The sequence below is a fragment of the Anser cygnoides genome, chromosome 5 (assembly GCF_040182565.1).
Source record: "Anser cygnoides isolate HZ-2024a breed goose chromosome 5, Taihu_goose_T2T_genome, whole genome shotgun sequence".
Lineage (NCBI taxonomy): Eukaryota > Metazoa > Chordata > Aves > Anseriformes > Anatidae > Anser > Anser cygnoides.
In genome coordinates, this window is record NC_089877.1 from 2,869,416 (window position 1) to 2,895,044 (window position 25,629).

Genomic DNA, 25,629 nt, shown 5'->3' on the forward strand with positions numbered 1-25,629 from the left:
ATAAGAGAATGCCAACCTGAAGAGACTGTGAAATGCTACTCTGTTTCATACAGTGAGAAAATGTGAGATTGGAAGGCCAGACTCCACATGAACAGATGCAGTATTTAGCTACAAAAGTAGTGGAAGTCATTTAGGCATTTTCATGTGTTACATACTCACAATAGGATTTTAATGCTATTTCCATGTAGAGCTTACTTGCAGTGAAAACTCTTTCAAAAGACATTATTTAAGTTAGGTAAACGTGGAACCGTGAAGAAACAAATCCATGTTTTATCTCAATTACTACATGATGAAACTGATATGTGAAGGTATTCTCAATGTCTTAGAGAGTATGTGACTTGAAATTGTCTGTCTTGCCTTGTCCATTTGGTGGAAATTGGCCTAATAGGGTCAGTGGCTTTTCTTGTAAACAGTGGCTTTTCTTGTAAAATAACACTATTTCCAAAGTGTGCATGCTTTACTTCATTTATTGTAACATACGTTGATTGCTTAACTGTATCTAACATCAACATTTTGTTGCCAATGTATACGTCTGTCTTAAAAAAATACAGCAGAAGTACAAAATTGGCAAGAATTAGCTGCATTAAGTGTGAAAAAAAGGTATTTTCATCATTTATGTTAAGTGTTAGTCTGAGTAAGTGTAGTTTTTTTTTAATCTTCTGTTCTTTTTTTGGCTGACTTTAGGCACTGAAAGGAGGGCTTCAAGAATGTCTACTGTGTTTAAGCAGGTAGTGCCAGGACATTTGGATGTAAATCTATCCAATAGCTTTGCTCGAGGAGGTTAGTAAGACTAGATCAAAGTCTAAGTACCTGTGTTATTTGAAATAATAAATGATAACAAAATGTCAGTGAAATAAAAATAATTACACTGCTTACAAATTCATTACATTCTGAAACAACAAAATCAAAATTACCAATTAGCCTCAGTCCATGACATACTCTTAGTATCTAATTTCTGTTTGTCTTCTACTTACCATTGAAATAAAGCTAATTTCATGTTCGAAATAAATGGAAAATTAAGCACTCAGTTAGGAAATATGTTTCTAAATACATTGTGATACATCCATATTTGTAATGTACCTGACATGTATGACCTAAAAATGCACATTTTACATTAGGATTGAATGCACTTAACAGTCCCCAGTTTTGTAATTTGTATTAGTCTGGCATTTGTCTGAAGATTAGCTGATGCTTCGTCTAGATACAAATAATCAATCTGAATAATTTTACTCTAGGTAAAGGAAGGTGTTATGTGGCCAGGCTGTAAGAGTAGGGAGATACAGTGCCTTCTTTGGGAATAGTTATTCTTAGTTACAAGGGATCATCAGTGTCATTTCTACAAGAAACTCATTCTGTGAAATGAATTCCAGTTACTTTTACTCTTCTGGTCTGATGAAATTATTAAGATTTTTTCTGTGCTTAAACTAATATGTTGAATTACTTAAATACATTATATGTTTGTTAGAGTAAGGGTAAAAATGTTTCTCAAAATGGAGAATTTTAGATTTAGTTACCTTTTATCCATGAAGGCTACTAATACAAATATTTTTAGGCATCTGAAAGTTGCTTTTCTTCCCTTATGACTCAGTGCAGCTTTGTAGGCAGCAAAATACCAGTCTTACAGCAAGTTCAACTCAGATTTTCAAAGGTAGAAATGAGAAAAGATTTTAAAAACTTCATCTGAAATTAAAGCTAGACCTATTTTGACCTGCTGAGGTCTATTCCAACCTAAATTATTTTGTGATAGAAAAGCTGTAGCTTTGTATGGAGAAAAATAAAACAATTTTCTAGAGAAAGACTTCCAAAAGAGATGGAAGAGATTAGAAAAACGAAGGAAAGAAGAAAGCAGGGGCAAAGGAGGAAGCAAAGGAAGGAAAATACACACAGCTATATAGAGAAGTTATATGAGGATTATAGCAGAAAGAAAGAGAGGAAGGACAGTTTATGGGGATCATCGCAGAATGGACAATTCTTTTCACTTTCATTAGTCATAGTATATGCATAATTTATATCTAAAAGTTCTGTTGATGTTCTCTATTCACTGTCTTAAACTATTGTTGTACATGAAGATGAAAAAAATACAGAGATTTTAATTGGGTAGGTAAAATTACTGGGAACTGAAGAGAGCAAGAGTGTCTGGAATTGTTAAATGAACTCATGGGTGTGCACAGCTTGTCTTAGTACTGAAACAGTGAAAATACTGGGTAGCTGACAGCAGACATTTTGTTGTATTCTACCTCCTCATGTTGGGATAGAAGTGCCAACAGCAAAGTTTTGCTGAGGAGCCATGAAGATACTCCAGATAAGAAAGGGAAAAGCTTGCTGTATGACTACATGGAAGTTATCTTTTGAAGTGTGATAGAGTGAGCTACTCAGTGAAGGAAAAAGGAGTCTCAAGGTAGTGTAAGAGTTGCAGACATCACGTTTTCTTGTTGGATATTGTCTCTTGGCTAAATTTCAGCATTAATCAGGAAAAGGCCAGAGAAATTGTCTTGTATCTTGCTGGATTGATGCCACACCTGCTCTATATATTTGAAGGGTGTAACTACAGACCAGTATCTGCAGTCTATTCACAGCTCAGCAGGATACATGAGGACTTTGCTGAAAAATAAGAATGTTTGACAAGTACGATGGGAGCCCTAGTGAAGGTGAGAAGTTGACAGGGTAAGAGAGAAAAGAGAAAGGGAATATCTAGGGTCTTTTTAAGTGAGAAAAGAGAATTCTTTTAGAAGAAACTCTAAAATACACAAATTATATAGATTGCTTAAATTGCTGTTCTCAGATAAATGGATTCACATTGTTTATTATCACAAGGATTTTTACTACTTTTGCAAGCTAGTTATATCATACATGTGAAGTAGTGTCACAATACAGTATGCAGGACCAAAAATACAGATTTTTTTGGTCAGCTACAAAAGGAAACTTATTTTATGCAGGCAGTCTAAAGTGATTTCTCTTCACATTCCTTAGAGTAATTCAAAAAGCAAAAACAAAAAACACACACAAAAACAAAATAAAGGCTGTGTGGTTAGTTAGTTACTTTGTCATAGCAAGCATCTGTAACATCCATTTAATAACTGGATTTTGCACTAAGCTGTACAAAATATAATAGCAGTATTTTTGTACGTTTAATTCTGGATCACTCTTTCCTTCTTTATTTTTATTGTCACACATAGAGGGCTCAAAATACAGATTCAGCTTGGATGCACCAACTGAAAATGACATTTTCCATTCTTTTGTGCCAGACACCGTGTTTTTTTTAATTTAAAATTAAAAGATACGTGGCAGTGCTTGAATAGTAGTTCCAATTTTAAAAATCATCCTTGTTCTGAATACTCATTGATATTTGTGTCCACACTAAATACTGTATTTTTTTTAGTTTATCTGGAACATTGTAGTAAAGTATTTGCCTAAAACAGAGTTTTTTCTGATCAGAAATATTTGCCAAATACTTATATTTCATAATATATTTTCATTCTTAGACCCTTTTTTTGGCAGTAATTTGGTTGATATCTTTCATAAGTTCACTAAAAAATGCATATCTTTTCTTCTTATATTACTTTATAAGTACAGTGTAATTATAAAGAACAGCAATTCTTACCTAGTTTTGTAGTGTAATTTAATAGAATAAAATTTTAATAGAATAAAGTCCTTTTCTCAGTATGATTTGCTACTGCTGGAAAATACTAAGATACTTATAATGAATAAATAGAGACTCAGCTCACACATTGATTTGAAAATCAAGATTCATTAGCAAGAACATGTTTTAATAGAACATTTTAATGAAAAGAAGTTGCTTGTGTAGATGTGGTTTTGCAGCCAAGAACATACACTCTGATAAGCATATAAGACTCCAACCAAAAATGAGTACTTATACAAGGGAGGGAAATTTCTTTGTCTGATAGATATTGCAAATTTTCTAAATCATATGGTTGTACTTAATCCTTTAGAAATTTCTGTATGTATATAGAACTAATCATGTCTTACATTCTGATTTGATTTTGAGGTCCATTAAATTACCTACTTAAAATAGACTAAAACAGTTTTACAAAAATGCACTAAGATTTGGGATTTTTAATTAAGGTAATTTTCAGCTGGAGAGAAGCCTTCAATAAAATATTCAACAGAATGGTTTAATCATTAAGTTTCCTTTACAACATTTTATAACAATAGGAAAAAAAAAACAATGATTGCTGCATTCATTTAAAACTAATGAAATGATAATGAAAATTACTGGTTTTTGATAAAAGGATACTTCCTTCCCACTTAATACTGGTTTTCTGGCTTGATTGATGTTTTGTCTTGTGATGACTAAGATTTTTGCTGTCTGATAAATCATGTAGTATAAAAAAATTCTGTATATACTTAATCTTTGGAAATTAATAAGTAACGCTTTTCTTTTCTCCTGCAATGTCTCTTGCTGCAATGTGCATTCCATTCTTCCTCCTTCTGTCTTTACTGTTATCTACCAGTGCTTGGGTACAGAGATAAATGTTTCACTCATTCAAATTCCAAATCAGCAACTAAGGGAAGAGTCCATCAAGGTACTGTATTCTGTGTCCTGAAAGCACATTCTGATCTGCCATCTCCATAACTACTACTATATTTTAATATATGCTAAAGTAATGCTGTCAGAAAGCCTTGACTCTGCATTAACAAAATTTGGGATTTTGGTATTCACTGTTGTGGTTTTGTTATGATTTGGGTTTGGGTTTATTTGACCATTGAGTGTATGATGCAGTGACACTGATAAGCCACACACTTCACCACGTTATACTTTAATATTATGACCTAATGCAGAGTGACATGTCGAATTTTTAAGTTCTTTCAGAAAAAGTTTTCTGTGCCAAAACTTTAAACCACAAAAAAAATAATTCTGCAGAAAAAAACCACATTTAGTACTCCTACTGCCTTAGTAGAATAATTAAGAAATACTGTTACCCAGTCGATGAACTTTCTTTACAAAATTACTGGGTAATGTTAGTGAACAGGGAAAAATTGGTATTTGCCAATTTATAAACTTGTAATAATACAATACATCACAAATAATGAAAGTTATATACTGCTACCAAAAAAATAAGATACTAGGCAAAGTTAGAAAAGAAATACAGTTGTCTTTTAGTCACTGATATCCATCAGTGGTAAACATGTTCATCTGCATGTATTTATAAACAGTTTTTATGCTTTTGATGTGCTACAGGCTCTAATGATGCCCTGCATTTCTTGTATGTTATAAAATGTGAGTGATATGATATTTTTGTATGCATCATCTTGGGAGAAGAGTTGTCTGTGTTGGAACTAGCATTTTTTCATACCAAATGAACAAGAACTTATTTCTTTTATTAAACGCTTTCTGTGGTTTCTGTTTGTGTTCTAAAGTCTTCATTGTATCGTCTGTAGCAGTTCAGATGTGGAACAAAAGTTTACACTAGAAATACTGTGAGATATTTTATAAAACTGTCTTTCTTTGAGGTTGGAACTGTTTGGAACTGTTAACCAATTCATAGGTTTCTAGCCAACCATCCTCAGTTAATCCTATTTGTTTGCTCATATCTTTTGGATGGACAATAATATAGCTGCATTAGCTACAATATGCAAACTAAAATGTTGAGAGGCAGAGTTTATTAAATTAGTACAATGCCATTCAAATACAGATGTGCTGCTTTCAGATGCAAGGCTGTGGTTCCATGTTACACTGCACTCACTGTTCCTTACTTAGGTTCAAGCTCATGTTGTTGCTAGCTTTGGGATTTCTGTACCATGCGAGAGTATTAGTGATCTTAGTGCCAGATTAAAACTAGAACTGTGATCTTCTAAGCATCCCTCTGTCTACTCGCACAGCTGTACTATACTCACATCTGCTAGAATATAGTTGTGAAAAATGTGATTAGAAAATAACTTCCTTAAATTCATTTCCATTTTTAGTTGCCCAGTAAACATGAACAGTTAGAAACTAAAATCCATGACATTCTGCATTTTAATCACTGTAGTTGGAGAGCAAATATGAAATACTTTATCTTGAAATGTAGTATTTGAATTGATCCTTGTATATATATTTTTGTTATAATAGGATATGGGGTGCATTATTAAATAGTGTGGGGTGAAGGGAACACAAGAATTCTAGATAAATGGGGAATTTCAAGTGATAGTATTTCCATTTTTGAGGGAAGTAATTATTGCATAGTATTCTTATTGGTTAGACTTCCAAAATAATATGCCTTTGACAAGGAAATAGTTGACTTTTTTGTCCCTACTTCTGAAAGAAACACCAGTAATTTCATTTCCATGTACTTAAATGGATGTTAGTTACTTGCAAATTGTGATTTCTTTTATCATTGTGTAACTGATTTCATAGCAACCATTTTCTCTACAGTAGAAAACATTGTTTGATTAGAATCTTAGATTAAAAGACAGTACAGTAGAATGATTTTGACAATTTTTGTTATGAAATGATTTCTTTGCAGCAGGTTGTTAATTGTGTTCTATGAGGAATGCAAGTGACACGTTTAAACACTGTACTTTCTAAATTACATTGTAGCATATGCATGAATAGTTATTGTCTCTAGTGCCTCACACTAAGAGGTTTTTAAAATATTTTTCATCTTTATGAAGGTGTATGGGCAAGTCTTCGTTCAAGCAACCGATTTATCAACGCTCAGACTCCATTCATTGATGTTGGTGCAAGACTTGCAGGCAAAGACAATACCACTTCCTACGGTAGCAGCACTTTTTTGCAAAGTCAGCTTTTGAGACGTCAAGCAGCCCTCTATATATTTGGAGAAAAATCTCAGTTACGGGTAATGTCATTTTTATTTTTATGTTAATATAGTTTTTATTTGGCTTGAGTTTAATAGCCCTAATGTTTTTACAAAACAAAAATAATAATCTAGATAAGTCAAGTGGATAGCTCTCCTAAAGGTGTAAATTCTCATGGGCATTTTAGGTAATATTTGCTACACAGGCATGCTCTCCATTTTGTTCTGTTTTGCTATGCATAGAATAACAGTGAATGCAGCATAATGTGATGGGGGTTAGAAATCACACTCTGTGGTTATATAATACAACAAAGTTAACATAAATAAAAGCTTACTGAATTGTTTTAAAGAACAGCTAGACACAAGCACAAACTATGTAACCAGAGCTCTGTTTGTCACTTCTGGTCAAGTACTGATGTGTTAGGTAGAGATGAGGGGTACAAAAATGGGTAACATGATTAGAGGATTGGATTAGCTTTTCTACAGCATGAGGATGTTTAAATTGGAAAAGATATGACTAGGAAGGAAATGAAATGTATTGTGTGGCAGCAAAACATCTAGCAAAGCCTTTGTATTTTGAAGTTACAGTGTCTTCGCTGTTTCAACAACATTGGCATTGCAGGGAGAAAGAGCCACAGAGTTCGGCTGTGCCAAGTGTAGCTGCTGGGATAAAGATCCTGGCAGCTGCCCCTTTCAGAGGCTGTTCAGAGCTATTCCAAGGAGAGTGCTGAAGTTCTGTATATGTATGGTCTTCCTGTCAGAGCCATGCTTAAATACACCTGAATGCTTATTACTACTCTGATTCAGCTGACTCGTCACCTAATGTTCAGATGAGTTGTCATCTCACAATGATGTCTAGTTTGGGAAATATAAAACAGGCTTATTTGCAGTTTTATTTTTCCTGGTGTGCTGAAATACATTATGAAGCAAATGGAATTTTATTAGACAGGAAAAGCAATTAGGGATAGCATTTAGAATCTTATGAAGTCAAATTGATGTGGATAACACTGACTCAGAATTCTGTTCATCCTGATTTGATTACATGAAGAGGTCCATGATATCTACAGTTTTATACACCTTTTGGGGTAAATTTTAATATTTTAGATGCAGTTGTTTAAGAAACATGTATCCTCTTTATTAAGTCTTCACTTTTCAGAAAATGTTTACAGATTTTTTAAATCTCTGCAAAGACTGAAAAATCTTTTGTTTTTGTTTTTCCAAATATGAGCATATGTAAAATACAGTGCATTTTGTGAAATACATAGTTTACAACAGCAGTTATTTGTAGTAAGTAAAAACATCCGTTTTCAGTTCTTTATGAATGAATTTACATAATTTCTGGAGATGAAAGAATCATGCTGTATTAGAATGACAAATCAAAATGTTAAAACTCTTTGCAATCTGTTTCAATTTTAACTTTTCTTTTGTAGTTTCAAGTGTTCTTTTATATCTTACTTTTAATCATTCATATTATATATATATATAAAAGATAGCAGTTCTTATCATTTATAATTTATCTTTTATAACTGACTTTAAATTTATTTTCCTTTTGGTTTCTTCATTAGACATTGGTTGTATTGGCAATACAGCAATCATAGTAATAATACTACATAGCAAAGAAATGATTGTTTTGAGCCTGCTCTCATTGATCTATATCTGGTCTACAAAATCAATTCAACTTTGATTTTGTATAAGGAAAGCTTGTTGATTTTGATTGCTTAGTATTTCTCTAGCTTTTGTTAGCATCCTGCTAACTTGGAATTGTTGGCTATATTTATTTATTGTTAATTTGCCTAAAAGTCCTAAAGTAGTATGTTCTCTTGTGTATAAATAGCTCAACAGATTTATTCAACTCAACTGTGTTATAGTGGTAATGGTATAACTCTCATGAATACAGTTTTGTTATGAGTAGTAGATGGGCACTTTTTTATAGTACATTTTACAAGTGTTGTAAGGATTATCATTATACTGGGCAGATATTTAAAAATAATTTGAATTAAGAATTGAAGTATTTAGTAATAAAGCAGACAAGACTATGATATTTGATAAGATTTTCACTGAAAAATATGCTTCCCTTTTAAATTATATCTGCTGTTGTCCTTCACACACAGGGCTTCAAACTTGATTTTGCTTTGAATTGTGAATTTGTTCCTGTTGAATTCAGTGACATCCGACAGACAAAGGCAAGCTTTAAAAAGCTGATGAGAGCTTGTGTTCCCAGCACTATTCCTACAGATTCTGAGGCAACATTCCTAAAAGCACTTGGGGAGTCAGAGTGGTTCCCACAGGTAATTTATATGACAGGTACTTCTAATAATCTTTATGCAATACTGCTTACACAAAATAAATTTCAGGCTCTTCTGACAGAGACCTATTGTATTCTAACCAGCTGTTGTTCCTCTTTGTTCTTTGTAATTACTTTGCATGCTATCAATTCTGTCATTACATAGGCATTATTGTTTTAATACAATCATAACATTTACAGATGTGGGAAGCAGTTTTTATAGCATAATTTACTGGTTACATGGAACACGTATTGTTACATGGAACAAGTATGTAAGTAGAGGTTACCATTTTTATTGCATATTATCAATTTATGGTCTTGGTTTTAAATGTTTTTTTCTTATTTTATATATTACAAAAATCAGAAAAAAGTACAGAACAATAAATAAGCCTTTTGATTTTAAGACTGATATTCTACCCTTCATGTGTGTTCCTACCCTGAATTTCCACATGCACAAATATTTAGCAAATAAGCTAGCATCTGTTATCTGTTGTAGAATAAGGAGAAGTGTTTGTGGGAGAGAGGGGGTTGTGTGCTCATTCATCTATTAGTATCTGTTGTCTTTAAATCTGTTCCTTTACTTCCCTATCCCATATTTCCTTTCATACAGATTAACTAAATGAAGGAAATCACAGAATCACAGAATCGTCTAGGTTGGAAGAGACCTCCAAGATCACCTAGTCCAACCTCTGACCTAACACTAACAAGTCCTCCACTAAACAATCTCACTAAGCTCTACATCTAAACGTCTTTTAAAGACCTCCAGGGATGGTGACTCAACCACTTCCCTGGGCAGCCCATTCCAATGCCTAACAACCCTTTCAGTAAAGAAGTTCTTCCCAACATCCAACCTAAACCTCCCCTGGCACAACTTTAGCCCATTCCCCCTCGTCCTGTCACCAGGCACGTGGGAGAATAGACCAACCCCCACCTCTCTACAGCCTCCTTTAAGGTACCTGTAGAGAGCGATAAGGTCACCCCTGAGCCTCCTCTTCTCCAGGCTGAACAAGCCCAGCTCCCTCAGCCGCTCCTCGTAAGACTTGTTCTCCAGACCCCTCACCAGCTTCGTTGCCCTTCTCTGGACTCTCTCGAGCACCTCGATGTCCTTCTTGTAGGGAGGGGCCCAAAACTGAACACAGTACTCGAGGTGCGGCCTCACCAGAGCCGAGTACAGGGGGACAATCACGTCCCTAGCCCTGCTGGCCACACTGTTTGTTACGCAGGCCAGGATGCTGTTGGCCTTCTTGGCCACCTGAGCACACTGCTGGCTCATATTCAGCCGACTATCAACCAATACTCCCAGGTCCTTCTCTGCCAGGCAGCTTTCCAACCATTCATCTCCCAAGATTCAAATTAAGAAGGGAAAGTTAGCTCTTTGCAAATCTAAAAAGATTTTAATTACAGCAAGTGTTTTTTAACAGTTGTGTATTTTATTTGGAATCTTCTTTTGCATAAATTCTCCTAAATTGTAAATAATCGTAGAAAACAGAATAGAATCTTACACTGATTTCTCAAGGAGAAAATACATATGAATAACAGTCATTTCAGAAATCGTGCATTGGAAAGCATACTGGCTGGAATGTGCTACAGTGCAAGGAATTGCTTAAGTTTTCTCTTTTAGGTGCGATGATTTCTTACAGAACACAGGAGCTGGTCATTGATATGTCTGATAACCACTTTGTTCAGAGAGGGAGAAATCAGGAGACATTAAAGACTTGATGCCCCCACCATATGAACAATTTCAATCATGAAACAGTTGAGCAAGTTAATAGATGTAGATAAGGAAAATGAATGTCATTTTGATGAAATAAACATGTTCCTATAGCAGCACAGAGATCAAGGAGAGATTATCCCATTGTGTTACTTTCAGCAATATTTGAGAGGAAAAGTAACAGTATCACTCTTTGCTCAGGACTAGATCACAGTGTCATATACTACCTCTGATTCATTACCAAGACATTTCCATGGTGCAAATCATGTGGTAGATGACTTATGTGATAAATTTGATTTATGGACTGATTTGTCACATTTCCTGCTGATCCTGTGAAAGGACATAGATCTGTCATCTTGGAAATTTGTTTTTATTGTATTAAATTTTCACTCCTATGTAACAGTAGTTGTATAGTATTGGTTTTAACGCTGTGTAGATTAAGTAGTTCTTTATAAGGTTTTGAATGCAGAAGAAGAAATTCAAAGTATGTTCTGAATACTAACAATACGAATAGTATTTTGCATTTCTTTATGCTGAATCTGTATAACCAGATTGTATATCAGTTTCTTTCATTAAGGACAGCAAAAAACAGTCTTTCTTCTATTCTGCCTATGAAAGCATAGAACAATGAATGAACTGTTTGATTTTAAAAATGAGACGCTTTTCAACCTTTTCCTATTGAAAGTAGCAGGAAAATTAGTTACTTTTATTTTCTAAGTAATGACTGTGTGAATGTTCAGAGCAGTTAAGTGTTTTCTGTCATAGTTTTCATGGTAATATTCATAAGATTGTTTTTTCTTCTTTTTTTTATGAGGCAAAAATCAGCCTTAAACAAGGATGAATTTTCTAGGGTTTAACTGTTGTTTGGTTTATCTTTTTTCTCTTATTTTCTCCAGTTTAATTTTGCCTTCCCTGAGTCTGTTTCCTGTGCTTTCTGAACTTTCTGAATTTACTTTTTTCCCATACATAGGTGGTCTTAGATGTCTCTTGCCATCCTTTGCGTATTTGTTTTCCTATATTGCTTTCTCCCTTTCTTCAGGCTTTCGTATTTCCTACTGTTACTATGGGTTGGGTTGTATTTGGTGCTCTGCAAAGAGCAATTTCATTCAGTGGTTTAAAAAAAAATTTGCTTACATATAGTCTGTTACATTATTTACCAAGAATGCCATCTCAGTATGACAGAAATGGTAGGAACACTGCAGTTTTTCATTTTAATAGTAAAGAAGAGAACTCTCTTCATAAGGTAAAAATGCTCAAAGTCACCTAAATTCTTTAACTTGCTTATAAGCGATAGTGTTTGAATAAATCTCATTCAAGTCAATAAACTTTGTCCCAAAGAAATGTATTGACCCTCAGAAATTTTTAGTATCACTGGAAAACAAATTTTAGAATGTAAATAATTAGTGTGTCCTCTTAGCCAGTCTGTCCAACAGCAAAAAAAAACCTGTTTAATCTATCTAAACTATTTCAGATAATAGATTTTTTTTTAATATTCAGTTCATTAATTTTCAAATTCCAGAAGATTGCACATTAGAACTATTACCTTGTAAATGTGGATTCTCTCATCAAAGTACTTAGTGATTTTATGCAACCTTAACTTTTCACAGGAAAAGATTTAGTGTTAAGCCCAGAGTGGAATTTCTCTACAATAAATCTGTCAACTGAGTCATTCCCATTCCACTTTTTATGACAAATGTTTTATTACAGTGCTTATTGGTTTTAGTAGTTTAAGTTCTTATCTTCAAATATTTGCTTAGTTTTGTTGTAGTTCAAATTAAAATCCTCTGAGATTAAGTTTTTTAGTTTTCTAATCTGTTACATCAGTTAATTTCTCTGATATATGTAGATTTTGTAATACATTTTTAATGTTAAATACAAAGGGATTCTATTTATTGAAAATATCTAGACATTTCTCTTGAGTGTGTTATTGATTTGCAATGCTCTGTAGCTTCACAGGGTAATGCAATTGAGTGTGATCATCTCAGAGCTCCTGGAAAATGGTTCTTCTGTTATAGTTTGTTTGGAAGACGGCTGGGATATTACTGCACAAGTAAGCTGCTATTAAAACCTTGAAATAACTAAATAATAAGAAAAAAACACCAGGCAATACTTCTTTACATATGTGATTGATAATTTGATATAACATTTAAAAAAAAAAAATGTTGTGGCAGCAGGGACTAGCATACATGAATCCTTGTGTTCCTTTGCAATTTACTCCATGAAAGCGTTCATTAAAATGAACTTTTACCAAAAGTCCTGAGGGACTTGGAATTCTAAGGCTTATCTATAAGATCTGCATTCCCATACTTGGCCATATGGAAGAATGAAAGATGAAAGTTGTCACAACAGATGATTTATCTTTTTAAATACAGTATGCTTTAACATAGAAGGGAAGGAGCGGAATTCTTTCTTTTGCCATTCACTTACCATAAACGAAGTCAGGAGAGCACACAGAAAGAAAACTAACTTTGTGCCAAAATGACTGCAACACACCTGCTGCAAGGACAGATCACCAGAACAGATAACATTGTGAAACAAACTGTAAATTATGTAAATGATGACCCACTGCCTCATTTAATGGATACATTGTGTCTATACATAGTTGCTTCATAATCCAGAAAAATTGTAATGAATAAAAACATCATGTACAGCCAGCATCCTTATTTCAGGTTAAAAAAAAAAAAAAAAAAGAGAATGTTAACATAATTCTTGCAATTGCTGTCAAACAGTGAAGAATAGAGAAGGACACTTACATTGCTGGAGGTGGGAGAAGTCTGTGCTGCATTTTAAAATCTCTTGGGATGCTGTTTACAAGAACAGGCCGAAGTTGGCTGGTGAGCACCCTAGCATGGCAACAGTGCAGAAGCTCAAGTCACCCTCATGACCAGTTATTTAATGCTTTCTTTGTTGAGGTGTAGGCAGTGCTATCTTGTAAATAATATCTTACTAATTAAGTCACAGTTTAATTAAGGCTCTTCCATGTGAGATGCTAATTGTATGGTTTTATAAAAATATGTAACCTATCTGGTAAGATACTTGTAACTGAATTTATTTGAAGGGTTTGGTTTCCTTGAACTACGAACAGATTATGGAATATTTATTTTCATTGTATAAGGTGTTCTCCTTTTAACTTCTGTCATTCTTATCCTGTTTTGTGATCTAGGTAGTATCTCTAGTGCAGTTACTCAGTGATCCCTTCTACAGGACACTTGAAGGCTTCCGAATGCTGGTGGAAAAAGAATGGCTCTCGTTTGGTCATAAATTCAGTCAACGAAGTAATCTGACTCTCAATTGTCAGGGTAGCGGATTTGCACCTATTTTCTTACAGTTCTTAGACTGTGTGCATCAGGTAAGTCCATCCATATCTAGGCATAGATACCACTATTTCATAAGCGATAGATAACTCTTTGAGAGAAGACTAGTAGCCTTCTTCTCTGGGTTTTATTAAAGAGAATGGGCTTCACATTAAGAAGAGCTGGAAAATGAGCATGGTTGCCTGGAGGAAACTGACCATACAAAACAGACTGTCTATTAGGGATGGTTGGCACTATGGATCTTTTAAGGTGATTCATGCAGAGGTTTCAAACCGATGTTTTTTAAGGGTAAGACTGGCTTTTGGCAGTCTGGAATGCCTTAAAGCAGCAGAAGAAATTGACAGGTTGTTAATACAGTGAGTAGACAGTTTTTAATTTCCTGTGTTTGACTGTGTCTTGAACTCTGTCAGTTATGGGAAAAAAAAGCTACATACCACCTCTGTAGTGGTCTGTGATGTTTTCAAACTCTAAAGTAGAGGTTTGTTCACTGAAATTCTATTTTTTCTATTCAATGCATTCCAATAGTCTACTATGCTGCTATTACTTCTAGACAAGTAGAGCTACATTGCTAGTAACAGCAAAATTTTGTTGGGAGTACTTTTATACACTCTTTCTCTTTGCTTATGGTCTGGTGAGTAGTTTCTCCTTACTGAGGATAATTCTACCTTTTTTTCATATTTTATATTAGTCTTTAGTTTTTGTAACATACCTGCTCTAATGATCAACTCCATCCAAAAATTGTGTTTTGATCTTTGCTAGCTCCCATTCAGCTCCATTCTCCATACTCATTTGTAGACTTTTTTTCTTCAGGCTATAGAGGCTGAACTATACTTATAGCCAGAAGAGGGGTTCCTATTTCCTTTTTACCCTCAGCATATAAAGAGGGTCATGATTTCTCTAGGTAAGGTTTTTTCATTGATTTTGCTTGTCTTTTTTTTCATTATTATTTATTCATAATTAAATGCACAGAGGTAGCTATGGCAAGTCTGCTGCTACAGATAATTGCTATAGGTATATTCCCAGAATGGATGAGCTTCTGAGCAATCTGTCATTGGGCCCCAGCCTAATACCTTCCTTCTACAAGAGGGATTATTCTGGGGCAACCAACAAGAACAACCTGAGAATAGGAAGACCACTGGAAGTATCTCAAGAGCCTGACCCACATTTTGCTCTCAATCAGAGTTATTAAGGACAAACTTCCAAAGTGATTATTATTATGTAAATATTACCAGGGCACTTTTTCCATCACTAGTTGATTAATCTGGGATCACTCCAACAGCAGTATGGCAGTCCATAACTCTTCATTTCAGTTTTTCAGATCATGCTCTTGCATAGAAACAAGGTCAAGGCACAATGATTAGGTTTTTGGAAGTATTTTGAATTCAAGACTATGATCTTTTTCCAGGAAGTTGGTTGCAGACCTGATCATCAAGTGAGCATTATTAGTCAGAAACTCTACTATCAGGAGCATGTTAACAGATGTACAGGATGGTTTTGAAGTAAAACAAGTGGTTATCACAGAAGTAAAATGTTGTTGTTCTTGGAATTCTGCTTTTCTCATACCAGTAAAATTTTCTGGTCATATCAGCCCAAGTAATGGTTCTACAGGCTTTATGTTCTTGTAGAGATTTCAGTTGTAATTTTCAACTTCTGTAGTTGATAAAAAACAGGTTTTATGGGGTTCAATAATAGTACTAGGAAAAGAAAGAACACAACCTATAGAAAGCTTGAGAACAATGGGTCACCTAAGATGTTCTTATTTTTCTGTATTCTGTATGTTCACAAGAAGATGAATGCTCACAGTTACATGGTGTAGCAAAAGTCAGACTAAGAATTTCATGCTTATTTCAGATTAATTCTATAGTCTGTCCTCTTTTTCATCTCAAAACAGGAAATATAATGCTTTGCAGATTCTCTGTGTGTGCAAACCCAAGATAGGAGTTGGTATAGTTCCTCATGTATTTGTCTGTTTTTTTTCCATTTCTCATTTTTCTCACTGAAAAATCTGGGTGTTACTAACCTGCACTTAAAGTATGGTTGACTGTCTCACAGAATAAGACTGTTAAAGCACCCACCTGCTTTCTTGGAACAGACGTTCATGGTGAATTCTTGCATGGAGTAGACCCTGAAAGAGAAGTCAGCAAGTAGACTTACTCTGTTGCCCGGAGCAACGTCCACAGATTAGATAACATGCTAAACCAATGAAAAATAATCTTTAGATATCTGGAAGAATGGTAATGAATGAGTTTATAAGAAAATGCATAAAGACTTAACCGAAGAACATGTTGCAAATTGTATGTATCCCAATGTTAAACACCATTGTCCATCATTATTTCTGTCTTGCAAGTGAATAAATCATATCCTTGGAATCTGGTTCTGTTCCTACAACATTAGAAAACCTTGCAAGTATTTGTCACATCTCCTGTCTTATCAATCCATTTCCCAATGGCTGTGATCCTCAGGTTAATTTTTATTCAAAATGGGGAGATTTCTTTGAGGAGAATCAATACTACATTTATCATTCGAACAAGTTAATCTACTCTCAGTTGTCACTCAAATTATTCTTTATAGTAACTTAAGGTTATTTCTCCTTTTCTGAAGTAGAAGGAAAAATAAGAAGAAAAAACAAAAAGACAAGAAGAAAAATATCTGCGTCTTCAAATAGTGAGACTCATCTGTTGGGTGGTTCATTCAGTTCTTTGTAAATCATTTGTCTGGTGCAGTTTCTCTCTGTTATCAGATGTGTTCTTGCTTTAATGAACTGGCTGGATAACATTGTTTGTTAGTAAAATGGAGTAAATCAGCATTTGATTTGAAGCAGTAGTGTAATTTTGAAGTGAATCCCTTAAGCATCTCCCCTTACCGTTTGTTAATGGTTTTTGGTACATGTCAACTACATTCTTATTGAAAGAATTTACCCAGAACTTTTGCTTCAGGTGTGTGCCAAATGCTCACCAGCTCTTAAAAGGATCTGAACCAACAATTTATCACTTCTTTTAAAACCATACAGTAATCAGTTCAACTGGACCAGGCTAAATCTAGTCCAAGTTAAAACAAATATGTCGTGTAGCTGCTACACTACCTCGTCACCAGCAGCTTGGGCTTTTTGTCTGCTTCTTCTGCTCTGAACTACGTGCTAATGTAGACACAGCCTTACATCATTTTAAACATCCTGTTTCTGACTATGGGGACACTTTGCTCCAGTCTTGCTGTAATAAATCTTAGAAAGTTGGCTTAAAGTAAAACAAGGAAATTATCCACGCATACCTGTAGAGTAGATTTTTCCTCAAGTCCAGAGGTCACACAAACTTTGGAAACAAATGAGTTATCCGGAACAAAGATGAAAATTGGCATTCAAGGATTTTTTTTATTGTCCTAAAATAGGTTGTCCTCTGTCTTCTTCTTGGCAAAATTCTTGTATTTTCTTTGAGTTATGTCTAACACAATCTGAAGTTTTAATAACAAAGAATAATGGATTATAATTTTCCTGACTTCAGAAATTAGGTCAAAATGTAAAGTGGGATAAATCCCTGCTGTTAACAATTCACAGGTGTGACTCTGCCTCAAGGTGCACTATCTCTAATCTTTACACTTTCTAGGGAGACAGGGAGGTGGAGGAGCAATTTCAAACTTTCCATTGTGCTCTAAGTGTTTTTTCTAAGACTAATCTTGAAATTAAAGTATATATGATGTTACTTTTAACATCATCCAGGATTGTTTTCAATTTGATTTGGTTCTCCTACATGATAGAGGAACATCCCTTTAGCAATTCATCTCAGATACCAGCTTTGATAGTATCTGAATCTTCTCTATCTTCAAGAGTCAATAAAAAGTATACATTTCATTAGCGGGTACATTTTATGTAAAGATCTGTACCTTCTCTCCTCTCTCCTCTCTCCTCTCCTCTCCTCTCTTTGTGTTTTTTTGTATAAAGCTGTGTCCACATACCCTGGCTGCAGCTATGTCAGGAGAAAGGTCACCTCTTACAGGCCATCTGGAGCTATTTATCACCTCCTCTCTGGTGGACATGTTGTTCTTCCGGTCTGCTAGCTGAGGGGTTCATGTGAACCTGCCTGCCAAAATGGCAAAAGAAAATAGGTAGAAAAGACCTACTGTGAAAATCTTATTTTGATGGGTACAGGTCCAGAAGTGGCTTTTCCTGACAGTCAATCTGACAGAGGCCATAACTTCTTAGCCAGAGTGACAGGGCTATCTAGGGACTGTAATCTTTTCAAACAGTGTATCTTCATTTGAAAAAGTACCTGTGAATACAGCTTGACATGTATAACCAGTGTATTATAGATAATACAGATTTGTCTGTTATGAGAAAAAGGTGTGAAGCTAAATTTCTAACACTTAAAGCTACAAGTCTATTTAGAATGCAACTCTGAATAGGTTTTCTGGAAATAGACATGAAGACTAACCTAGTTCCTGATGGCATATATTGACTTATCAAATTCTAACAGTATGGTAGCAAACTCTAGGGAGATTACTTGCAAAGTTAGATTAATGGTTGAAGTTTCACAGGAATTTACTAAGAAAAGTAAATGTACTTAACATCTGTACTTGAACATTTCTGTTAAGCTTGAATGGTTTCTGTACAACTTATTAGATAGACTACAGAACCCAATTAGGCTGCAGATTCACCCTGATATCTAATATATTATGTTCAGGGTTTTTTTAATTGACTTGTTCACTGGAAGTAAATATTTGGTCCTTTCAAAAAAAATTCAACTATTATAGTTTTGACATACAAGGTAATAAGAAAATCACTATAGAGCCAGTATGGATTAAATGTCATTGGTTAAACTAATGATACAGAGAAAACAAATGAAGCAGTGATTCCTAAATTAGAACTACATCATCTTGTAAGAAGTCATTGTTTATGCCAATATCTCCAGGTGTCAGCTGAATTATTAATGCAAAATCATTCTTTCACAATAGCAGCATCTGGCAGATACTCTCACTGCTTCTAAGAAGACTGAGTTTATGAAAGTGATGTCAGCGCAGGAAGCTTTTCTTATTTTTCTTCTGTATCTATTCAGTAATTTATTCAATTAAAACAATGCTTTTCTAGAATTGACTTTTTTTAAGGCTAATGAGGAGCTGTGTTATAACACCTTGAGTAAAAGGAGATGAGTGTGCTACTGTTAGTGATTACTAGCACAGAGCATTTTGGACTACTGTATTTCTTATGTAAATGAAGTAAATATTGATATATAATGGAACGACAAAACCAAAAGGTACTGGAAAACTAAGAACAGCTGACAGAAGTGTAAAATTACTAAAAACATTTAGGAGAGATTTAAATTAATTAGGAACATTTTGATTTGAAAAAGGAATTCTGAGAAACTGAGTGTATTTAATCATAGTGTTAGAAACGCCTATAGGCTTACTTAGGTTTTAACTGTTCATATATTATGGAGATTAGGAATTCTAATAAGTGGTTGTAATTTTTAAAGATACTGGGTTCCTGTAGCCTATCTAGAAATACTTATCTAGGTGGTGTGTGTTGAAATTGTAAAATATAAAAACTGCTTCTAACTTACATACAGTTTTTGAGTAAAACTCTTGAAGTCAGTGAATTAATTGAAATGGGACCAAAGAGTTTCCAGAAAGAAACCAATCGTATTTAACCTCAACCTAAGTGGTTACATTGCTTACAGTAATGAATAATCTCTCTTGCACATTTATTTTTAATTGCTTAAAATAATCCAATTATTTTTTCCAATATTACATTTAGAATGTATCACCTGTAATACTGGAATTGTATTTTATCAGGAACTTTTTTTCATGATAGCTCATCCATGTTTTGGATTTTGCGCACAGTGCACTCATCTAAGCAAATCATCAATAACAGTAGTCACTTTCCTCAGCTGTGGTATATTTCCCATCTCCAAGTGTACTGAAATGAGCCACAACCACTATAATGTAGTTACTGTCTGTATTTTTCTGCCTTCATCAAATAAATGTTTTCGGTGGTAGTTGTTTTTACTTTTAAAAGGCAACTTTTATTATTATAACTTCTATTTACTTGCAGTTCCAGAAATCTTAGAAGTGGGATCGCTCACAATACCTATATGCATGATAGGATTTTATTACCTACTTATTCTTCCAACTCTTCAAATTTATTAAACTAATTACTAGACCACAAGTAAAAATTAGGACTCTGTGTAAGTCATATCAAATAACAGAGTATTCTAATTTATCAGAAAGACTTTCTTTCTAACAGTGTATTAAATAAAACCTCCTAACACAAGGTGGAAAATATATAGTAAGCTATTTGTATTTGCATTTATGTCTCTGAACACACAAACACACATAAAGCGCTTTTTGGGTTCTCAGCTCAAAAGTACATAAGATCATTTTTGAACAAAATTATTGTATTCTGATTATATCTTAATCTACAATATGACAGAAAAGATACTTATTTTTTATAAGGGTAACTAAAAAGTTACTTTGTCTATGAAGTTAATCTTGAATTTATTATAGAAAAAGTTTTGCTTAGCATTACTCTTACAAAGCAGTGAAGGTATATAGTCATTTGTATCTGGGAAAAAGTGGGGAATAAAGTAAGAGTGGGTATATTGAACTGAGATCTCTTACCGTATCTTAGTATTTTAAATGCCTAGCCATGAGCTAATATTGACATATTACAAGAAGTGCTCTGACCAAACTGCTGTGTATGTATTTATAGGGTTTTTCAAGGAATTTTCCTGTCACTATTGTAAATTTGATAGTTAATCTTTTCTATTAGACGCATTTTTTGTTTCTTTATTTATTGTTGTTTTTTCAACTAGTACATGTGATAATTTAAACATCAGTGAGTTTCAGATAATCTAATTCTTGTTTCCTTAATACTGAATAAACAAGTTTCTCTCTTTAGGAACTTATAAGTAGAGATTAGAGAAAAAAAAGGTGGAATGGGAAAATAGGAGTGGTGGGAATACAAAAGGCAAGACGTAGGAAGATTGTAAAAATAAAGTTATTTTACAAGTTTGATGTGAAGCTAGGTAAATCACTCTGAGACATATTTCAAATGTTAAATTCCATCAGCAATTTCTTCCTGATTGTGAAACTTTATTTCCATTGTAATTGGGGGATGTTTGGTTCATTACCATGCTTAATTCTGAGAATTAAAATCACAGTCAAAATGTGTACTAGAGAGTAAATTTTAAATCTACAATTAAAACATGAAACTTGTGAGCAATATCTCATCAAGATAAAATTTTGTCTTAAAGTTTATATGGAGAGCAATAATGTATTTCATTAATAATTAATGTAAACAAATTTGTCCATGAATATTAAACTAAATGCCTGAAAGCATATGCCAGGCTCTTTCTGATGATGTTCAAGAGGAAGCAGTTGTGAGGAGCCAACTGTCCCACATTGCTGTACTTTAATTTTTGTCGTCTTAAACATCTGATCCTGACTCCTGTTGGAGACATTCTCTGAATTAGAACCCAAGCCTAACTGAAGATAACAAATTAAGATGTTATATTGTTTTTACTATTTTAAATATATGTGAATAATGGCAAAACGCCTCCTCAGTATGTTTTTTGTTCCTTCATACTTCAATATTTTGCTGTATAGTTTGAAGACAAGGAAATATGTATAGACTAGCAAGTACTTCAGAAATGAGCCATTCCAGCAATGACAGATAGAATATCATTTGTCAGCATTGCTCCTGTACGTTTGCTAGTTTGGATCCTCAGCAATACCTGGAAGTCCACTGTAAAATGTGCCAATTAAAGTTTGATTTCAGCTATGGAAATGCTACAACTAGGAATACCATCTTTGCCTATAAATTTGCATGGTGTCTCATGAATTGACATAAAAGACTTTTATCCAGTTTGATTACTTTGAAGAATCCTGGGTTTTATACAGCGTAAAATAACGCTTATAAAAATATATTCTATCTGCTTTGAAAATTTTTTGCATCATAGACATGAATTTAAATGACTTTAAAATATCTTTAGACAAAATGTAGAAGGGTTTCTATGTACAGAGAAGATAGTTTCCTGTGAATGCATTTGTATTCTATTGTATCTACTTATATAATAATATTAATACATATAATATTATGTATCTATATATACATCATATATCTGTATATATGTATATACAATAATATATATATATTTAATATTATGTATCTATTTATATAATGCCCCAAAATGATCTTTTTTCCCTTTCATGTATTTCTAGATTCATAGTCAATACCCAACAGAGTTTGAGTTCAATCAGTATTATCTGAAGTTTCTCGCTTTTCATCACATATCAAATCGATTTAAAACATTTCTTCTGGATTCAGACTATGAAAGACTAGAACACGGTAGGTGTGATGTTTGTTTATTGCATATTGTATCTGTTATCCTTGTTTTTCTCTTCAATATTTGGTCTACAAAAATTTGCCTAGTTTGAGATGGTTCAGTAGTTGCATGGTGATGATCTAATGAATTTCAGTTCAGTAATATGAAGCAAAATATAGGTGGTTAATGTAGAGTTTTCTGAAAGAATGAATCCTGAGACATACCCCTGATTGGACTAAGAGAAGGCGAAAGAAAGTAGTGCCATGCCTCAATTTATGTTTGTTTTTTGTTTGATTGTTTGTTTGTTTTTAGAAATTTATCCACTTGGTTCAGTTACCCCTATTAAAATTCCTTATTTTAACAGAAACAAAGTCCTTGACAAGCTTTCAGAGAGTGCATGACATTTGAGAAGAAAACTTTCCATCTGCTGTCTCTCACTCCTTTCTCTTGCATTCTCTTCGGTGTTTCTGTTCTTTTACATTTTTTTTTACTCCCTGCACATATCATATCCAAGCTCACTGGTTCCAACCAAGGCCTTATCTGCCCTCACAGCCCTCTTATTAAGACTTTACAACCACAGTTGAGGCTGTTCTTGGAGCTTGTTCACTAAGCACAATGCTTAAGTGCTCTGAATTTCACTGCTTTGTTGGGTGTTTCTCATGGCATATGGTCAATTTTAATCCTTTTCTTAAAATCTATAGTAACCGTGAAACAGATTAAACTTGAGCAGCCATTTTATTTCAGCAAGAAAAATTTATTTCCATTATTTACCTTGGTTTGAACAAAACATTGGAGTCGATTAACTCCTGTCTTTCCTTCCAACTTGTATTTTTACATGGTTCTACAGTGTGTTAATTTTTTTTTAAAAACATGATTTTTTATATAGTGTAGTTATACTTTAAAATACCAACTGATCCAATATAAAATCCTGTTTCCAGTAGTCTGGCATAATTATATGTCCTTCCAAAGTCATTTCAGATAGCACAAATCTATGGCTAACTATTTACACTAGCCTGATCTGTTTTGCCTGAAATTAGTTGGCAAATAACTCCAGGTGCAGCTGGCCCAGCAGGTGGGAAGGGCTGATAACATCTCACGGAAGGGGGCAGAATCAGTTAGCAGGGATTTGGTGTTCTGTTGAAGCAGCATAGCTGAATGCAGAAAGGGACGTTCATAAATGCACTCAAGTATTTCAGTAAATTTCAGAAGAGTATAATATAATTCTATTGAATGTTTCTCGTACAAAAGTGGCGTTTTGCCAATTTGTGGTGGAATGGCAGTTACAAAGCACAGCAGTTGTTTCATCAAATACAATCTCTTACAGCAATGGCATCTGATGGCAGATTTTACTACACATTTAGTTTGTGACATTTCATTTGGCTATGCTTCGGTGTTTGTTACATCTTATCATAAGCTATCTTTTTACTGCTATTATTTTCTCTAGGGACATTGTTTGAAGATAAAGGAGATAAACATGCCAAAAAAGGAATTTGTATTTGGGAATGTATCGAAAAAATGCACAAAAGGAGCCCTATTTTTTTCAATTACCTCTTTGCTCCTACTGAAATAGAGGTATGTTTTTTTAAAAAAAAAAACAAAACAGGTTATTTGTTATTTTGAGTGATACCCTGACTATGTTTTGATACCTTAATTGTTCTCAGCTGAATTAAGCATTTGGCAGACGAAGTTGACCCTCCTTGATTGATTGCTCTAATGTCTCACAGGCTTATATTCTCAGTCATCCTAGTTATGGAAATTTCATGTAAAGGGCCAATTCTGTAACATGTTTATGCATACCACTGAGGAAAACAAGGTTATTTGTTTGATTTCATTCAGTTATGACTTATTATCAAAATGATCTTAAAATTTGTGCAGCTATTTAAAAAAAATACACAGTTATGGGAAAATGAGTTTACAGTACATTCCAGTCACAATGGGATACATTTCATAATGATCTGATTGAATATTATCTATATCACTGTCTAATATGATATTATGTATGCTCACTAGATTTGACTGCATCTTAATTAGGTAAAATTGGCAATACACTCACCATCATAGAATTCTGCAATAGTCAGGAAGGAAGCAGTCAAGACATCTCAGGAACTGCAAGAAAAGGGTGCTGCTCATACTGTAGGTCTGGAGACAAGGCTGATTTAAGATGATCCAGCCTTCCCCTGCCCTGCAGATATTCACTAATGTGCTGCTGTCTCCTTTGCTAGTGAGCTTCACCTTGATAAATCATTTGTTTGCATGTCTGTCCACTGCTGGTGTCCAGAAAACATAATGACAGAACAGTCTCTGCTGTTTTGGAATTCTTGTTGCCAACGTTACTTTTGTTGATGATTCATGGTTTTCCATTTTCCTCAAGCTTTTTCACCACGTTGTATGTAAGCATATGTAACACCTGGCACTCAAATCAGTAATATAAACTGACCTCATTTAAAAATAAATAAAAATAAGTTATCTTCTTTAAGATGTTGGCAGTCAACAGTGCAGACCACCTCAACCCACATACATACCACACACGCACCTATGCTGACTAAATAAAGTGGTGGTACAAGAGAGAGGAGGGAGAGAGAGAACTAGAGGGTTACACTGAATGGATAGGAAGTTCTTCACCTGTCTGTTTCAGAGAGACATCTATTTTCTCTGTTAGAACCATCACTGTGATCAATTTGGAGGTTGATAGGCATCTTGCTCACTGTATGTTCTATCTATTTTACTGTATGCAATAGTGTGATTAGTAAGCAGTTAAGATTTGCTTTCAGTATTTTGATAGTATTTTCTTTCTCCTTTTTTGAACAAACTATTTTTCCTCATGTGAAATGGTGTCATAGTAGCAGAATAAGTGATTGTGACTGAACATCACTCTTCAGATGTTGAAATTGCCCATTGAACTGAGGCATTAATTCCCATTAATTAAGATATATCAAACTGAGAAGATTACCTTTTTTTTTAAAAGGAAAAAAAAAAAGTATGTCTTTAATACAAAGTCATCTGTTTTTAACTACTCTGAAAGCTTTACAGTCTCTGGCTGCTTTCCTCATATTGTTGTGGTTATTCCAAGTGTTTGGCCACCTAAGTTATACAACCTTTCTCCTTTCTCTGATGGTCTTGGTTTTTCTGCTGAGGAAAGTTGAATGGTGATTGCTATTGAGTACCTTTTGTACCTTTAACAAGGGGGCACAAAGACTGTAAGGATAGCAAATGTGTATGCTGAATTGGAGTTCGTGGTAAGCATTTGTTTTAG

The 25,629-nt window shown here is 34.1% G+C and overlaps 1 protein-coding gene and 1 long non-coding RNA gene across 12 annotated transcripts in view; one reads left to right on the forward strand and one right to left on the reverse strand.

The window, feature by feature from the left end:
• The window catches only part of SBF2 (SET binding factor 2), a 300,617-nt gene that overhangs the window by 260,784 nt on the left and 14,204 nt on the right, over positions 1 to 25,629 (forward strand). For 8 of the 10 annotated variants that reach the window (XM_048070135.2, XM_048070141.2, XM_048070139.2 and 5 more), the window contains 8 exons: positions 685 to 780; positions 4,473 to 4,544; positions 6,613 to 6,797; positions 8,867 to 9,043; positions 12,699 to 12,800; positions 13,914 to 14,099; positions 22,273 to 22,399; positions 23,821 to 23,948. In XM_048070135.2, coding sequence (XP_047926092.2) covers positions 685 to 780; positions 4,473 to 4,544; positions 6,613 to 6,797; positions 8,867 to 9,043; positions 12,699 to 12,800; positions 13,914 to 14,099; positions 22,273 to 22,399; positions 23,821 to 23,948 — 1,073 coding nt within the window. The remainder of the gene's footprint in view (positions 1 to 684; positions 781 to 4,472; positions 4,545 to 6,612; positions 6,798 to 8,866; positions 9,044 to 12,698; positions 12,801 to 13,913; positions 14,100 to 22,272; positions 22,400 to 23,820; positions 23,949 to 25,629) is intronic. The other 2 variants (XM_048070140.2, XM_048070143.2) reach the window with 2 other exon arrangements.
• On the reverse strand, positions 13,503 to 24,880 carry LOC125183495 (uncharacterized). 2 transcript variants are annotated; one of them, XR_007165605.2, is made up of 5 exons: positions 24,430 to 24,880; positions 18,013 to 18,137; positions 17,332 to 17,511; positions 16,140 to 16,189; positions 13,503 to 13,593 (listed from the first exon to the last, which is right to left on the reverse strand). It is a non-coding gene; the product is annotated as an uncharacterized lncRNA (long non-coding RNA). The 2 variants fall into 2 exon arrangements; XR_007165604.2 differs by having other exon boundaries at positions 17,941 to 18,137.